The following is a 17,509-nucleotide window of genomic DNA, read 5'->3' as shown; positions in this document are numbered from 1 at the left end:
ATATTTGTTCCAAAGTGTAATGGGATCTGAGAGACTGCAGATGCTCATCATGATAGCAAAGTGCTCTCTCATCTTGGCTGATGACCAACACTATATGGCATCTCCATCGTAGCATCTGAGTGGCCATCTTAAAAAAGTCCTACTGCCCCATGTACTTCCTGGAATGTGGCTTTTTCCTATCCATCGACTGTTTTCAGAGCCTGAAAACTGTCCTGACACAGGTCAACAGCAACTGTACACCACAGCAATGAACAGTGTAAATTCTGCCCACCTCTCTCTTTGACACGGAAGCCCTACACACAAAGCTTCCACTCTTTCCGTGACATGTTTCATGCATAATACAGACTGAGTAAATTAAGTTTCAAGGCTGGTCTCAGAAAACAAAATTTATTGAATATTTTCATATATCAGACTAAAATTCTTCAAAATAGGTGCCTTGAGAATCTACACACACCGCTGCCAATAAGATTCCCATGGCTCGTAAGCTCCCTGGAACTCCTTAACTAGAATGCTGTTCAAAACCCTCGTTGCAGCATTTTGGGTCACTGTGATGCTATCAAACTGCTACTCTTTCAGGTCTCTCTTCATCCGGGGCAACAAAAAGAAGTCACTGGGTGTGAGGTCAGGGCTGTAGGGTGGCTGCAGCAGCATTGTCGCATTGAACCGGGTCAACACTTCAGTTATGGTGAAGCAGGTGTGAACGGTTGCATTGTCATGGTGGAGCACCCAGTCATCTTTCTTCTCTGGGCAGACTCACCTCATCTGCAATCATTCTGATGTTGAGACGTCAGTCACTGTTTAAAACTTGATGCACTCTGCCCGGATTTTCATCAGTTCTGCCCGTTGAAGGTTTTCCGGAGTGTTCATCACCCTCTAAGTCCTTGCGGCCATTTTTGAACCTTTTACACCACATGAAAACTATGGCACGTTACATGGCGTATTCTTTATAGGCCTCCTGAATCATTTCGAATATTTCTGCATTGGCCTTGTTCAGTTTACACAAAATTTAATCTAACACCGCTGCTCCAAGAGGCACTGCATTTTGGACACTCCAATTTCTCGATGACATTTAGGAACAGACACTCCCTCCACTCATGATGTTTTCACTCCAGCATTTCGCTGGTGAATGACGATGCTTGGCTCGCTTAGCCAACACCCACCACCGCTTGGTGCACGCGATAAGACCAATGTGTGTGCACACTGCTATACACTGCTACACAGGAAAAAAAATCTGTGTTGAAACTTTATTTACACACGCTGTATTTTTACACTTCTCCGTACAACACAGCTTCGGTAAAGTCTTCCGTCTGGCACAGGCCCAAAAATGCAGTGAGGATGACAGAGTCGTGCCACTACTCGAGTGCGTAAACTGGCCTCCATACAGTAAACGTACTCACCATTGGGAACTGACTGACTGGTAATTAATTGAGGAGGGGTTAGGGAACCAAACATTGAGGTCATCAGTCCCGCAATTCCAAAGTTACATACAGAAGAAAGAGGATCTCCTAAAACTGGACAGATCCAATCAGATGAGCCAAACTATAAAATGAGTGAGTTAAAATACACACAGTAGAAGGTATTAAAGGGTAGCTCAAAGTTACAAATTGGGAAAACGGAGAGGGATAAAAGAGCAGTCTTTGCAAGGGGTAGTTGTGATGGGTCCCAGACCGAGAGGTCCCGACCACCACAACACTGACCCCACTTCAGGAGTAAAGCAAATCTTATATCTGAAATGAAAACCACTTATACGGAGGAAACTGAGGACCAGTTCAACCATCTGTGAATCGTTGCTAATATTAAATTTAAGGAATCTGGAAGACTACACTTAGTAAGAAGGGCCAAAAGAAGGGGACATTCCACCAATATATGGGATACTGTTAGTCGGACACCACAACCACATTGTAGGTGTGGTTCAGTGTGCAACAGGAAAAACAGAGTGAACCTGGTATAAACAATGCACAGAAAGCATAAGAGAGTGGACTCCTTCCGAGAGGAGTGGAAAGAAGAGAATCAAATCACAGTAGACTCGTTGATTACTGAGAGCGGTAGTGCACCGAATGTCATGTCACTTTTCACCAAAGAGAGATCTGACTTAGGCCCGAATATCTGCAGTTGGATTCATGGAAGGGAATGAAGATAAGTATCTGCATCTCTAGCCAAATGGTCAGCCTATTCATTTCCTCGGATGACCCCATGACTGGGGACCCAGGAAAGACAACTGAGCAGGCAGCATGGCCAAGGGCAGAGAAGTCATGGATAACAGAGTCCAAAGGGTGACGAGAGTAGGATTGCTTGATAGCCTGCAGGCAGCTCATTGAGCAGGTACATTTTAAAAAACTGGGGGGGGAGGCCTGAGAAACAAAATGTAGGGCCCTGTTGATTTCTAGTAGCTCTGCTGTGAATACAATACACGATCCTGGCTGTAAATAAATAAGATGTGTCATTGTTACATGCCTCTAGTGAAGCAGCAAGCTCAATATCCATCAGGCCACTTCACTGCTGCTCAAAGTCGCACTATGCTATGGCAGTCAGTCTGTTTCTGTATGTCCATCAGTCCTTCCCTGATATTGGTAGAGGCTGGTTTGTATGTGAAGATGATAAAGTCTGATTGGCCATAGCGCCAGACAAAGGAGAATGCTTCCTGCGTATATTCGTGGAGGTAAGATGAAACAGTGTTCACAGACCATCAGGTGAAACATGTAGAAATCCCTGCATGTCACTTTTCTGTTCGGGTTTGGTTGCCCAGTGCCCATGTGTGTTTGAGAAATGATATCCTCCTTTTCATTTCCAAAACATAATGGGATACTAGTCGACACTCGCAAATGCAGTCATGACTTCAGCTGTGGCTGGCACATTGTAGTGGCGTGCGTGCTGCTCACTCGGCATGTGATCCTCATGGATCACCACCTTGCAGCTCTCAAGAGCTGTATTAAACTCATACATCAACACAATGTGATGATGCAGAACTTTTGTGTATTTTTAGTACTGTTACCCATTCAACTCCCTGAATAATTTGCTAATGTCTATCAGATTCCGCCTCATTATCTTCCATACCCCCCCCCCCCCCCCCCAGAGTAACACATTCCCACCATTTCCTCTCCACAAAATCTGTGTGCCTTGTTCATATAGTCAATTTTGATGAGCCTGTGGTTAGTGTAATCTATAGTTGGATCAAAGTCAAAAGCACTTTTTTTTAAAAAATCCCCAGGTACTCAATGCAAATATTTGCAGACATTGAACTTTTCGTTGGGCAACAGCAAGTAAACGTGCGTATGCCTCTTCGACTGTTTCAGGGCACGCACTGCCATGCATGTTTCATTCTCCTGACACAGAGAAGGTGGATCTTCAGCTGTCTCAAAGCATTCCAAGATGCTACGCATTCTGCTGTATAATGGCATTGAGGATAGGACTTCTCTGATGCCTCAGGTGCACGCTGAGATGCAAATGCGTTTAGCATTCTACTGATGCCGAACAGCAGCCTGCTCCAAGGTTTCAGCCGCTTTTTTTCCTGACGCTCCGCCTGCTGAATTCTCTGCTGTTCAGCATGAACAAATGATGGTTGCTGTCTAGCTATCTTCATAGCTTGAGCTCTTTCTGAGCTATGTGAGATATTAGACTTATGTTGCCAGTAATTAGAAATTCAAACAGCAATTGCTAAACAGAAACTGATGTCGAAAGAGATTTGATCCAAACAACCTAATATAATAAGTAACTACACCGGCAAAAACACAACCAAATAGATGACACATTCGGTAATCCAAAACAAATGCCCAATTGAATGAAGGAAAGAAACAACAAAATAACCAAAAAGACTGCGAATAACTCAAATGTAACAGAAAAGCGACTTCAATGCGTGAAAAGCTCACTTTCGATATGTAGAAAAAGTTGAAATCACTAAAGAAACTAGAAATTACTGAAATCCAAAGGGGAAATAAAAACAATTTTTATCAATCATGATAGTATCACAATCCAATACACTTCCACAATCCAAGTTCTCAACATTAATTCTTCTGAACTAGAAGCAAATAAAATCCACAAAAAATTATAAATTATTCAAATGCAAATAGAAAAATCAAGTCACTGTTTAAGAATCACAATAATATCAATCCAATACATTTTATTTGTCAAAACTTTTAAAAACCTATCTCTTCGCTAATGCATTCATTTGGCAGTTAAGCTTCAGTGATTATGTTTTATTCGTATTACCCTTCCCACGGAGACAGTTTTTCTTTTTCGAATAAAAGGTAGCCTGGGTGTTGGGTGAAGGTCTAACATACATTCTCACACACATAACTTTCACATTTATAATATTTATGGGATTAGGTACAGTGCCATATATTTTTGATCCTGGGATTGGTTCTACTGAGTGTATAATATTTGACTGCTCCACAGATGTAAAACAGTGTTCCTTAATAGCAATTCTGTAAAAACAGAGGATGACCTCAAATAGTTGGAGGAAATGAGTAACAGTGGCTTCAGTATGAGAACATGGTGGCATCAGGTTGTATTTATATGGAAGAGGAAGATTACTAGGAAAATAAAAATAAAACTAGCATCATTATTCCCCAGGCACACCGTTGCACAAAAAGCATGACTATCTAGAATGCAACCGATTGCCCGCCCAGTCTGGAATGTGTAGTCCCTCTTTAGAGTGGGAATGGTGTGCCAACAGAGTGAGATTAATGGGATTTATTGTGTACAGAAATGAAATAAAGCCTCTGTGTGACAGAGATAAGAGAACACAGTGATGAAGGTGGAGACACACACCCATGAAGAAAGAGAATACAAAGAAGGTTCACCATGAGAAGACTCGAATGTAATTTGAAGATTCTAAAAGTGACCATAAGAACAATGTCAATTATTTTGTAAACGAGCTCAGACAGCTATTATTTGTATTAGCAAAAATTATTTTTATTAATGCTCATGATGAACTTTTAGGTTCTTTAAAAATCTGAATTGGAGTGTAAGGTAACCATCAGAATTAATGTAGTTAAATAACCGGAAGTGTGTGAGCACTATGGGCAATACAAGAATGAGCAATATTGTAACATCTTGCCAAAACATTCTTGAGGTGGTCATGAGTAAAGAATGTATTAAGGGGAAAAGTCTTAAATGGGAATCAGTTTATGGCATCTTTACAGCAACTTCTGCAATAAGAAATATAAATACAAAATTAGTTAAATTAGTGCAATAAAATAAAAGTTTGTTTGGGAACACATATTATGCAGTTTTCTGAAGGGTTAAAGTGGACAAACTACACGGTCATTGGTCCTCTACCCATTTGAATCTTCATGTAAACTTGTGACAAGGAGGCAGTACATCCATGCGGCAAAAAGGCACTTTAAATGAGCAATACTTAAAGAGACAGAGAGAAAACAAAACACCTTGTGGAAGCTTTTAGTATCTATAATCAAAAACATATTTTTCACAGAAAACTTTTTGTATGGGAGTATCCCTATGATCCTCCCCCCATGAACCATGGAACTTGCCGTTGGTGGGGAGGTTTGCGTGCCTCAGCGATACAGATAGCCGTACTGTATGTGCAACCACAACGGAGGGGTATCTGTTGAGAGGCCAGAGAAATACGTGGTTCCTGAAGAAGGGCAGCAGCCTTTGCTGGGGCAACAGTCTGCATGATTGACTGATCTGGACTAACCAAAATAGCCTTGCTGTGCTGGTACTGCAAATGGCTGAAAGCAAGGGGAAACTACGGCCGTACTTTTTCCCGAGGGCATGCAGCTTTACTGTATGATTAAATGATGATGGCGTCCTCTTGGGTAAAATATTCCAGAGGTAAAATGGTCCCCCATTCGGATCTCCGGGCGGGGACTACTCAAGAGGATGTCGTTATCAGGAGAAAGAAAACTGGCGTTCTACAGATCGGAGCGTGGAATGTCAGATCCCTTAATCGGGTAGGTAGGTTAGAAAATTTAAAAAGAGAAATAGATAAGTTAAGGTTTGATATAGTGGGAATTAGTGAAGTTCGGTGGCAGGAGGAACAATACTTTTGGTCAGGTGACTACAGGGTTATAAATACAAAATCAAATAGGGGTAATGCAGGAGTAGGTTTAATAATGAATAGGAAAATAGGAATGCGGGTAAGCTACTACAAACAGCATAGTGAACGCATTATTGTTGCCAAGATAGCTTTGAAGCCCACACCTACTACGGTAGTACAAGTTTATATGCCAAATAGCTCTGCAGACGACAAAGAAATTGAAGAAATGTATGATCAAATAAAAGAAATTATTCCGATAGTGAAGGGAGATGAAAATTTAATAGTCATGGGTGACTGGAATTTGGTAGTAAGAAAAGAGAGAGAAGGAAACGTAGTAGGTGAATATGGACTGGGGCAAAGAAATGAAAGAGGAAGCCACCTGGTAGAATTTTGCACAGAGCACAACTTAATCATAGGTACCACTTGGTTCAAGAATCATAAAAGAAGGCTGTATACATGGAAGAAGCCTGGAGATACTAAAAGGTATCAGATAGATTATGTAATGGTAAGACAGAGATTTAGGAACCAGGTTTTAAATTGTAAGACATTTCCAGGGGCAGATGTGGACTCTGACCACAATCTATTGGTTGTGAACTGTAGATTAAAACTGAAGAAACTGCAACTGCAAAAATGTGGGAATTTAAGGAGATGGGACCTGCACAAACTGAGGTCGTACAGAGTTTCAGGGAGAGCATAAGGGAACAACTGTCACAAATGGGGGAAAGAAATACAGTAGAAGAAGAATTGATAGCTTTGAGGGATGAAGTAGTGAAGGCAGCAGAGGATCAAGTAGGTAAAAAGACAAGGGCTAGTAGAAATCCTTGGGTAACAGAAGAAATATTGAATTTAATTGATGAAAGGAGAAAATATAGAAATGCAGTAAATGAAGCAGGCAAAAAGGAATACAAACGTCTCAAAAATGAGATCGACAGGAAGTGCAAAATGGCTAAGCAGGGATGGCTAGAGGACAAATGTAAGGATGTGGAGGGTTATCTCACTAGGGGTAATGTAGATACTGTCTACAGGAAAATTAAAGAGGCCTTTGCAGATAAGAGAACCACTCGTATGAACATCAAGAGCTCTTCTAAGCAAAGAAGGGAAAGCAGAAAGGTGGAAGGAGTATATAGAGGGTCTATACAAGGGCGATGTACTTGAGAACAATATTATGGAAATGGAAGAGGATGTAGATGAAGATGAAATGGGAGATATGATACTGCGTGTAGTTTGACAGAGCACTGAAAGACCTGAGTAGAAACAAGGCCCCCGGAGTAGACAACATTCCATTGGAACTACTGGTGGCCTTTGGAGAGCCAGTCCTGACAAAACTTTACTATCTGGTGAGCAAGATGTACGAGACAGGCGAAATACCCTCAGACTTCAAGAAGAATATAATAATTCCAAGCCCAAAGAAAGCAGGTGTTGACAGATGTGAAAATTACCGAACTATTGGTTTAATAAGTCACAGCTGCAAAATACTAACGTGAATTCTTTACAGACGAATGGAAGAACTGGTAGAAGCCGACCTCGGGGAAGATCGGTTTGGATTCCGTACAAATGTTGGAACACGTGAGGCAGTACTGACTTCACGACTTATCTTAGAAGCTAGATTAAGGAAGGGCAAACCTATGTTTCTAGCATTTGTAGACTTTGAGAAAGCTTTTGACAATGTGACTGGAATACTCTCTTTCAAATTCTAAAGGTGGCAGGGGTAAAATACAGGGAGTGAAAGGCTGTTTACAATTTGTACAGAAACCAGATGGCAGTTATAAGAGTCGAGGGACATGAAAGGGAAGCAGTGGTTGGGAAGGGAGTGAGACAGGGCTGTAGTCTATCCCCGATCCATGGAGAAGAAATAAAAACTTTAAGGTTCGCCGATGACATCGTAATTCTGTCAGAGACAGCAAAGGACTTGGAAGAGCAGTTGAATGGAATTCATAGTGTCTTGAAAGGAGGATATAAGATGAACACCAACAAAAGCAAAACAACGATAATGGAATGTAGTCGAATTAAGTCGGGTGGTGCTGAGGGAATTAGATTAGGAAATGAGACACTTAAAGTAGTAAAGGAGTTTTGTTATTTGGTGAGCAAAATAACTGATGATGGTCGAAGTAGGGAGGATATGAAGTGTAGACTAGCAATGGCAAGGAAAGTGTTTCTGAAGAAGAGAAATTTGTTAACATCGAGTATAGATTTAAGTGTGAGGAAGTCATTTCTGAAAGTATTTGTATGGAGTGTAGCCATGTATGGAAGTGAAACATTGACGATAACTAGTTTGGACAAGAAGAGAATAGAAGCTTTAGAAATGTGGTGCTACAGAAGAATGCTGAAGATTAGATGGGTAGATCACATAACTAATGAGGAAGTATTGAATAGGATTGGGGAGAAGAGAAGTTTGTGGCACAACTTGACCAGAAGAAGGGATCGGTTGGCAGGACATGTTCTGAGGCATCAAGGGATCACCAATTTAGTGTAGGAGGGCAGCGTAGAGGGTAAAAATTGCAGAGGGAGACCAAGAGATGACTACACTAAGCAGATTCAGAAGGATGTGGGTTGCAGTGGGTACTGGGAGATGATGAAGCTTGCACAGGATAGAGTAGCATGGAGAGCTGCATCAAACCAGTCTCAGGATTGAAGACCACAACAACAAGAATCCCTATGATGGTGTATTTTAATTACTAAAGGACACATGTTATTCCTATAGAAAAACAAGTATCAAATCACAAATAGTGGATTGCAGTACCTTTACTGCATCCCATGTAAATGTAACCAGGAACTCTAAATCCTGGTGAGATACTGGTTGAAGTAAGATAATTACAGTCATTAAAAAATACATATGACATTGGAAGTGTCAAGTTTTTAATTTGTAAATCCATTTCAATGTTACTTCCAACTTCCAGGAAAGTATAGAGCTGCTGATAATGTAGAAATACAATAGTAGCAATAAGTTTGATGGACTAGGACTAATACTGTTTCAAGCAAATGTGTGTGTCATATATATATTGAGAATTCACATTTGGTAGTTTTCCTCTTATCTAGACAATGTGTTTATTTATTTATTTATTTTTTTTTCAGACATCAGAAAGTGAATCAAATTAAACATACCTTCCTCTTATCCTTATGATAGCACACATTTGGGTACAACCCCATACACATCAGGGCTGTTACCATATCAAGTTTTGGGTCAGGTCCACTGAAGTTCAGAGGCTGAGGAGCCATTGATTCCTCTGGAAACCCAATTGACTGCAGTAAATCCTTAAGCTGATTCTGGAAATTTAGTAAGTGATTGATGAAAAGCAAATACACCGAAGTAAATTAGAATCCTAAAAAAATGTTTTGGCATGTTTAGAGTTAAACAAACATGTAACAGAAAAGTCAAACCTACATCATCCTAATTTCCCCAATAGTGGGGGAGTTTGCTAAGACCCCAAGACTCGCCACCTTCTCTGCCCTCACGACCACATCCTTTCTGCCCTTACGACCACATCTTTGTCAATCTTATGGCCCAGTCCTCTCTCTTATGAATGCTTCCCCTTCTACTCTTTTCATTCACTTTATAACTTGGCCTTCCCTTTGGTCTCTTGCCTTCCATCTTCATCTTACACATTTTTCTAGCCATCCTCTTCTCAAACACACTTTACATCCACAAATAATTTTAACTTTTTCACTAAATATTTAACTTTTTCACTCAATATTACCTTGCTGGTGATCCTTATGTGTTCTCTTCCTAACATTTTCATGTCTCATCTTTTCTATTTTGTAACACATTTCTGACTTATTGAGTATTTTACTTCACTTATTTGTCCCATGTAATTCCTCTCAAACTCTTCATAAAGATTTCAGCTTGCCTTGTAAACTCACTCACTTTTGCCATTTCTTTCGTTTTCCTACTTTATCTTACTCAAGTACTTTAAATTTTCCACCATTTTCAGCTGCTTGCCTACAATGTCACGTTTACTGTAGGTCTGTCCTTTTTTCCTTTTCGTGCCTACCAACTCACAGTTCTTTGTGTTAAATTTTAGGCCACGCCCTTGCACTTCTTACCAAACATCAATTTTTTTCTATACTGACCCATAAATCAAGCAGAAACAAAGCTGCTTCCCATCTCTCTTGCCCCCGTGTGTATTACACGATACTCCACAGCTACGGAAAGTAATAAAGGTAGAGCAATTCCTTCTTGTTTCAGACCATCTGTCCACTTCCACCATACTGTTCTCTTCCCTCCAACTATCAAACAACTTACACTTCCCTCATACAATAATCGTATCCTCAGTGCCATTTGCTTCTTCTTGCCTTCTTAAACAGGGAACTTCCCAGTGGTGCCATCGATGTTTTGAAACCATCTTTACAGTTATGCAGGTTAAGGCCCCCATGTGTCACATCCTGCAGCTGCTCACTCTCGTGGGTCCTCATTTACAAATAATTTTAAAAAATCATAATTTTGCTTGATGCTCTACAGCTTTAAAAAAAGGAATGCTGTAAGGACTGATTGTATAGAGTAATCTATTGAGTACAGTCCTTGCATGCAGAACATTTTGGGTTTGAATTTCATCAAGTGCTTTCAATTTCTTTAGTTTGAAACTTTTATCGAAATGACAATGATCCGTATTTCTATTCAGTTAATTGGTTTAAATTATTTCTATTGACTGGCACATCATTTGAAGCGTCATATCAACTTTTTCACCTGCCCTCATTTTTATTCCTAGAATTATTTTCCACTTGGTAGTTTTGTGCATGTGAATTTCATTATTTTTACTTACCTATCATAATATTTAAACACTTAATAATGCTGATCTATCAGCCAAAAACACAAAGATCAAATAACCTATCTATACTGACAAAGCAATGGTGCCAAAATTTATTTTTAGTTACAATATGTATGTTTTTTTTGGATGGTAATCATCATACAAACAATTAAATTCCTATCACACTAGGGACAAAATAATGCAGATGAATACTGAACTAAAAGAATGGATTATAAGCATAATGAAATTCAAGCAATATGAGAAATAGAAATAAATAAAGCAATTACATGGATGAAAATACAAGATGATGAAACAAATAAAATTAAATCAACGTTAATACATAAAAATAATTAAAATCACATGAACAAAAATTCCATGTGGAAAAAGAATGATAGAAAAATGAGAGCAAATGGAAAGTTAATATGATGATTATAATTACATGACAAAGAAAAATAAAAAAACTATTTAAATGAATTAACTGAATGAAGCCAAACAATGGAAATCTAAGAGGGAAAATAACAATATTACAAGAAGGAAAGTTTCTACTCACCATATAACAGAGATGCTAAGTCACAGATAGGACAACAAAAAGACTCACAATTAAAGCCTTCATCAACCCCCCCCCCCCCCCCCCCCCCCCCCACACACACACACACACTCCCACTAGCACAACTCACAAATAACACTAGCGCGTGCGCATGTGGACATTGGTTGCACGTGTGTGTGTGTGTGTGTGGGGGGGGGGGGGGGTGCAATATGAGAAATAGAAATAAATAAAGCAATCACATGGATGAAAATACAAGATGATGAAACAAATAAAATTAAATCAACGTTAAAACATAAAAATATATTAAAAACAAAGATTCCAAGACTTACCAAGCGGGAAAGCGCCGGTAGAAAGGCACAATGAATTTACATCATATTAATACATAAAAACACACACACGTGCAACCAATGTCCACATTCTGTCTTACACACAGTTCAGAATTTGTCAACCCAACAGTTGATACACATCTATTGGTCTCATAGATGGCATTCAATTTGATGATTTTGTGTGTGTGTGTGTGTGTGTGTGTGTGTGTGTGTGTGTGTGTGTGTGTGTGTGAGGAGAGAGAGAGAGAGAGAGAGAGAGAGAGAGAGAGAGAGAGAGAGAGACTCACCTTTGCCTCCCATGTTACACGTAATGTGGGCATCGACAACAACTTGTGCTCACAAAAAGCGATTTCAGCTTGTTCACCATTCATGCGTACATCTTCCCATGCTTGGAATGCATTGAGCATAGCAATATGATCTGAATGCCTACCACCAGCAAATGCTTTTTGTTGGTATGTCAAACGGCGATTGTCCATGCCTGAAAGTATAAGACCATTAATCTAACAGGCTGCCAGTAATAGGAAACTGCACATTATTTAATACTTATACAGCATACAAAATTTATCTGTAACACATGGTAACTCATACTTTCTCTACCAACTACCATGAACAGAAACATTTCATTAAAAAATACTAAGCATTAGAAAGTACTTGTTGCATCCCCTTTCGAAATTATTACTGTACAGACGTGAGTCGAAACAAGGCCCCGGAGTAGACAACATTCCATTGGAACTACTGACGGCCTTGGGAGAGCCAGTCCTGACAAAACTCTACAATCTGGTGACCAAGGTGTATGCAACAGGCGAAATACCCTCAGACTTCAAGAAGAATATAATTATTCCAATCCCAAAGAAGGCAGGTGCTGACTGTTACCCAACTATCAGTTTAATAAGTCACGGCTGCAAAATACTAACGCGAATTCTTTACAGATGAATGGAAAAACTGGTAGAAGCCGACCTCGGGGAAGATCAGTTTGGATTCCGTAGAAATGTTGGAACACTGGAGGCAATACTCACCCTACGACTTATCTTAGAAGCTAGATTAAGGAAGGGCAAACCTACATTTCTAGCATTTGTAGACTTAGAGAAAGCTTTTGACAATGTTGACTGGAATACTCTCTTTCAAATTCTGAAGGTGGCAGGGGTAAAATACAGGGAGCGAAAGGCTGTTTACAATTTGTACAGAAACCAGATGGCAGTTATAAGAGTTGAGGGACATGAAAGGGAAGCAGTGGTTGGGAAGGGAGTGAGACAGGGCTGTAGTCTATCCCCGATCCATGGAGAAGAAATAAAAACTTTAAGGTTCGCCGATGACATCGTAATTCTGTCAGAGCCAGCAAAGGACTTGAAAGAGCAGTTGAATGCAATTGATAGTGTCTTGAAAGGAGGATATAAGATGACAATCAAAAAAAGCAAAATGAGGACAATGGAATTTAGTCGAATTAAGTTGGGTGATGCTGATGGAATTAAATTAGGAAATGAGACACTTAAAGTAGTAAAGGAGTTTCGCTATTTGGGGAGCAAAAAACTGATGATGGTCGAAGTAGAGAAGATATAAAATGTAGACTGGCAATGGCAAGGAAAGAATTTCTGAAGAAGAGAAATTTGTTAACATTGAGTATAGATTTAAGTGTCAGGAAGTCGTTTCTGAAAGTATTTGTATGGAGTGTAGCCATGTATGGAAGTGAAACATGGACAATAAATAGTTTGGACAAGAAGAGAATAGAAGCTTCCGAAATGTGGTGCTACAGAAGAATGCTGAAGATTAGATGGGTAGATCACATAACTAATGAAGAAGTATTGAATAGGATTGGGGAGAAGAGAAGTTTGTGGCACAACTTGACCAGAAGAAGCGATTGGTTGGTAGGACATGTTCAGAGGCATCAAGGGATCACCAATTTAGTATTGGAGGGCCGTGTGGAGGGTAAAAACCGTAGAGGGAGATCAAGAGATGACTACACTAAGCAGAATCAGAAGGATGTAGGTTGCAGTAGGTACTGGGAGATGAGGAAGCTTGCACAGGATAGAGTAGCATGTAGTGCTGCATCAAACCAGTCTCAGGACTGAAGACTACCACAACAACAACAACAACAACAACAACAACAACAACAAACATGTAATTTCATCACATTTTTAGAGCCGTTTAATTACTTATGAGGCACAAAATTCAACAAAACAGAAGCACACACTTCATAAAGGTTGTTACTCATTGAACTAGTCCCTAAAATACCATAGAGTTTGGCGTCCTCATCCACTTCTTTCTAAAACTTTGTTTAATAGTTTTCTTTCAACTGTGCAGACTGAACTAACTTCTTACTCAACCGAACATCTATACAGACAGAGGTCACCTTATTACTTCCTGAATAAAATTTGCAGTTTCTTTGCAACAAGTGTATTGCTAAGTTTATTACTATACGGGATATACATATTTTCATTCTTGTCTTATATTCTTGCGGACTCATTGTCACAGTGATGCTAACTGAACACCCACAAGCTACAGTTGTGGAAATATGACTTGTCACATATGTAAACCTATTCCCTCTTAAATTTTAATTAATTGTGATAAGACATTTACACTGAATAGTAAATCCCAAACTACCGACTAAATTTCACAAGAAACAATGAAAACCACTTTCTGCTAGAAATCATGATAGTAGTTATCTTGTCATGCTGAGATTGATGGTGATAATTATCGGCCAGAAGATACAAATCAGTGTGAGATGGATTCTTATAAATGGCCTGTCAACCTTCCTCCTGATCAACACTACAAGGAAGGCAAGGTAGCCATTCTTTCCCACCTGCATCATGAAGTGAATGTTTGGGTGGACTCAATTCAAACTTTCCAAAAGTCTGTTTAAATTCTCACTTCCATGATGTCAAACACCACACAGGTTTCAATGGCAGTGACTCCAGTACACAGTCTTTAAAATCTTCCATGAAGAGATTGGCAATAATAGGTGGTAAAGGGCTCCTCATTGGAACTCCACATTTTATACAGCTCTCCACCATTCCTAAAGCTTGCATAATGAAATCAAAGACCTCACTCTTACATGCACAATGTTTTTTTCTTTGTAACAGTGCTGCAATTAAAATTTAACCAAAGCCGAGTAGATCCACTGCTCATTCAGCTTCTCAATGAACTTGATAAGCAGCACCATGCAAGTGAATAAGTATAGACCAAGTATTACAAGAGAAAGCATTAAAGACAAAATCTTAGACTCTTAACATCACAGTCAACAGAAACAAGTTTGGAAGGTAGGAGACGGATACTGGCAGAAGTAAAGCTGTGAGTACCGGGCGTGAGTCGTGCTTCAGTAGCTCAGTTGGTAGAGCACTTGCCCGCGAAAGGCAAAGGTCCCGAGTTCGAGTCTCGGTCGGGCACACAGTTTTAACCTGCCAGGAAGTTTCATATCAGCGCACACTCCGCTGCAGAGTGAAAATCTCATTCTGGAAACATCCCCCAGGCTGTGGCTAAGCCATGTCTCCACAATATCCTTTCTTTCAGGAGTGCTAGTTCTGCATGTTTCGCAGAAGAGCTTCTGTAAAGTTTGGAAGGTAGGAGACGGATACTGGCAGAAGTAAAGCTGTGAGTACCGGGCGTGAATCGTGCTTCGGTAGCTCAGTTGGTAGGGCACTTGCCCGCGAAAGGCAAAGGTCCCGAGTTCGAGTCTCGGTCGGGCACACAGTTTTAACCTGCCAGGAAGTTTCATATCAGCGCACACTCCGCTGCAGAGTGAAAATCTCATTCTGGAAACATCCCCCAGGCTGTGGCTAAGCCATGTCTCCACAATATCCTTTCTTTCAGGAGTGCTAGTTCTGCATGTTTCGCAGAAGAGCTTCTGTAAAGTTTGGAAGGTAGGAGACGGATACTGGCAGAAGTAAAGCTGTGAGTACCGGGCGTGAATCGTGCTTCGGTAGCTCAGTTGGTAGGGCACTTGCCCGCGAAAGGCAAAGGTCCCGAGTTCGAGTCTCGGTCGGGCACACAGTTTTAACCTGCCAGGAAGTTTCATATCAGCGCACACTCCGCTGCAGAGTGAAAATCTCATTCTGGAAACATCCCCCAGGCTGTGGCTAAGCCATGTCTCCACAATATCCTTTCTTTCAGGAGTGCTAGTTCTGCATGTTTCGCAGAAGAGCTTCTGTAAAGTTTGGAAGGTAGGAGACGGATACTGGGAGAAGTAAAGCTGTGAGTACCGGGCGTGAATCGTGCTTCGGTAGCTCAGTTGGTAGGGCACTTGCCCGCGAAAGGCAAAGGTCCCGAGTTCGAGTCTCGGTCGGGCACACAGTTTTAACCTGCCAGGAAGTTTCATATCAGCGCACACTCCGCTGCAGAGTGAAAATCTCATTCTGGAAACATCCCCCAGGCTGTGGCTAAGCCATGTCTCCACAATATCCTTTCTTTCAGGAGTGCTAGTTCTGCATGTTTCGCAGAAGAGCTTCTGTAAAGTTTGGAAGGTAGGAGACGGATACTGGCAGAAGTAAAGCTGTGAGTACCGGGCGTGAGTCGTGCTTCGGTAGCTCAGATGGTAGAGCACTTGCCCGCGAAAGGCAAAGGTCCCGAGTTCGAGTCTCGGTCGGGCACACAGTTTTAACCTGCCAGGAAGTTTCATATCAGCGCACACTCCGCTGCAGAGTGAAAATCTCATTCTGGAAACATCCCCCAGGCTGTGGCTAAGCCATGTCTCCACAATATCCTTTCTTTCAGGAGTGCTAGTTCTGCATGTTTCGCAGAAGAGCTTCTGTAAAGTTTGGAAGGTAGGAGACGGATACTGGCAGAAGTAAAGCTGTGAGTACCGGGCGTGAGTCGTGCTTCGGTAGCTCAGTTGGTAGAGCACTTGCCCGCGAAAGGCAAAGGTCCCGAGTTCGAGTCTCGGTCGGGCACACAGTTTTAACCTGCCAGGAAGTTTCAGAAACAGCTCAACTGGACGAGCAGATAATTGGCAGGTCTGTAATGGAGAAGTAAGTCTCGCATTTTTCCTGATCTAAGGAAACTGTAATATATCTACATTAGTATAAATCTTCTGAATAAGCTAGATGAAGGTGAATATTAGATGAGAAACTTTAATGTTACCTATATATATATTTAAAAAAAAGAGGCTCACCAGTAACAAACACTTCTGGAAAGGTCGAGCTGTTGGCGGCCATGGTTGCTAGTGCATCACCACAGAAAAACATATTCCCCAGTATCATCATCTTACCAAGTCTTGGCTCAATAGGCAACTTAGCCAGTATTCGGCCCAATGGAGTAAGTTCATCATTTTTATCTAAGCACTTCATTTCTGGAACAAAAATATGGCCTCTTTTTAAGATAAGCATACTGTGAGGAAATAAGGGACTTGCTACAACATATTTTTACTTAATAGTATAGTGAAAACTACACTGGCTACAAAAGTAGTCAAAGCTTCAATTATCATTTCATTTACTCATCTCGAGGGGGCAATCACTTGGATATCAGTTGTGGTAACTGCATCAAATATTAATCCAGCCTCTTTATAGATACATTACTTGATAAGTGCAACAAGAATAATCTTTTAGCTTCTGCAAATAATAAATATTTGGCAATATACATATTTTTTTAAACATGCCTTTAAACCTTTTCCACATTAATAGCATTCACGTAATAATATAATTACAGTGGCTGAAATCAGTGTGTTGCCATTATTGCTGTTATCATTACTGTTTTGGTTCATGTGGTTTTCATTCATGTTTTTCTACAGCATGGATGGTTACCCAAAAGAAGTGAGTAATCCGTGCTGATAACTCTCTTTATAATTTTTTTAAAACTTCGTATTTTTATTTTTACTACGTTGCTATTTGAGTACACTCCTGTTACTTTGAATGTAACCATAGCATACACTGCTACAGATTGAATTTTACATCTAAATTTTTAAGATAAG

At 40.4% G+C, this 17,509-nt stretch overlaps 1 protein-coding gene across 3 annotated transcripts in view; it reads right to left on the bottom strand.

Moving 5' to 3' along the window:
* LOC126365821 (dosage compensation regulator) overlaps positions 1-17,509 on the bottom strand; it is a 187,832-nt gene that overhangs the window by 30,724 nt on the left and 139,599 nt on the right. For all 3 annotated transcript variants that reach the window (XM_050008431.1, XM_050008442.1, XM_050008452.1), the window contains 3 exons: positions 16,715-16,891; positions 11,901-12,091; positions 9,101-9,262 (listed from right to left, as the gene is read on the bottom strand). In XM_050008431.1, the coding sequence (XP_049864388.1) occupies positions 9,101-9,262; positions 11,901-12,091; positions 16,715-16,891 (530 nt within the window). The remainder of the gene's footprint in view (positions 1-9,100; positions 9,263-11,900; positions 12,092-16,714; positions 16,892-17,509) is intronic.

Source organism: Schistocerca gregaria, chromosome 1 (genome assembly GCF_023897955.1).
Source record: "Schistocerca gregaria isolate iqSchGreg1 chromosome 1, iqSchGreg1.2, whole genome shotgun sequence".
Lineage (NCBI taxonomy): Eukaryota > Metazoa > Arthropoda > Insecta > Orthoptera > Acrididae > Schistocerca > Schistocerca gregaria.
Note: the sequence above shows the minus strand (reverse complement) of the source record. Positions and strands in the feature narration are given on the sequence as shown.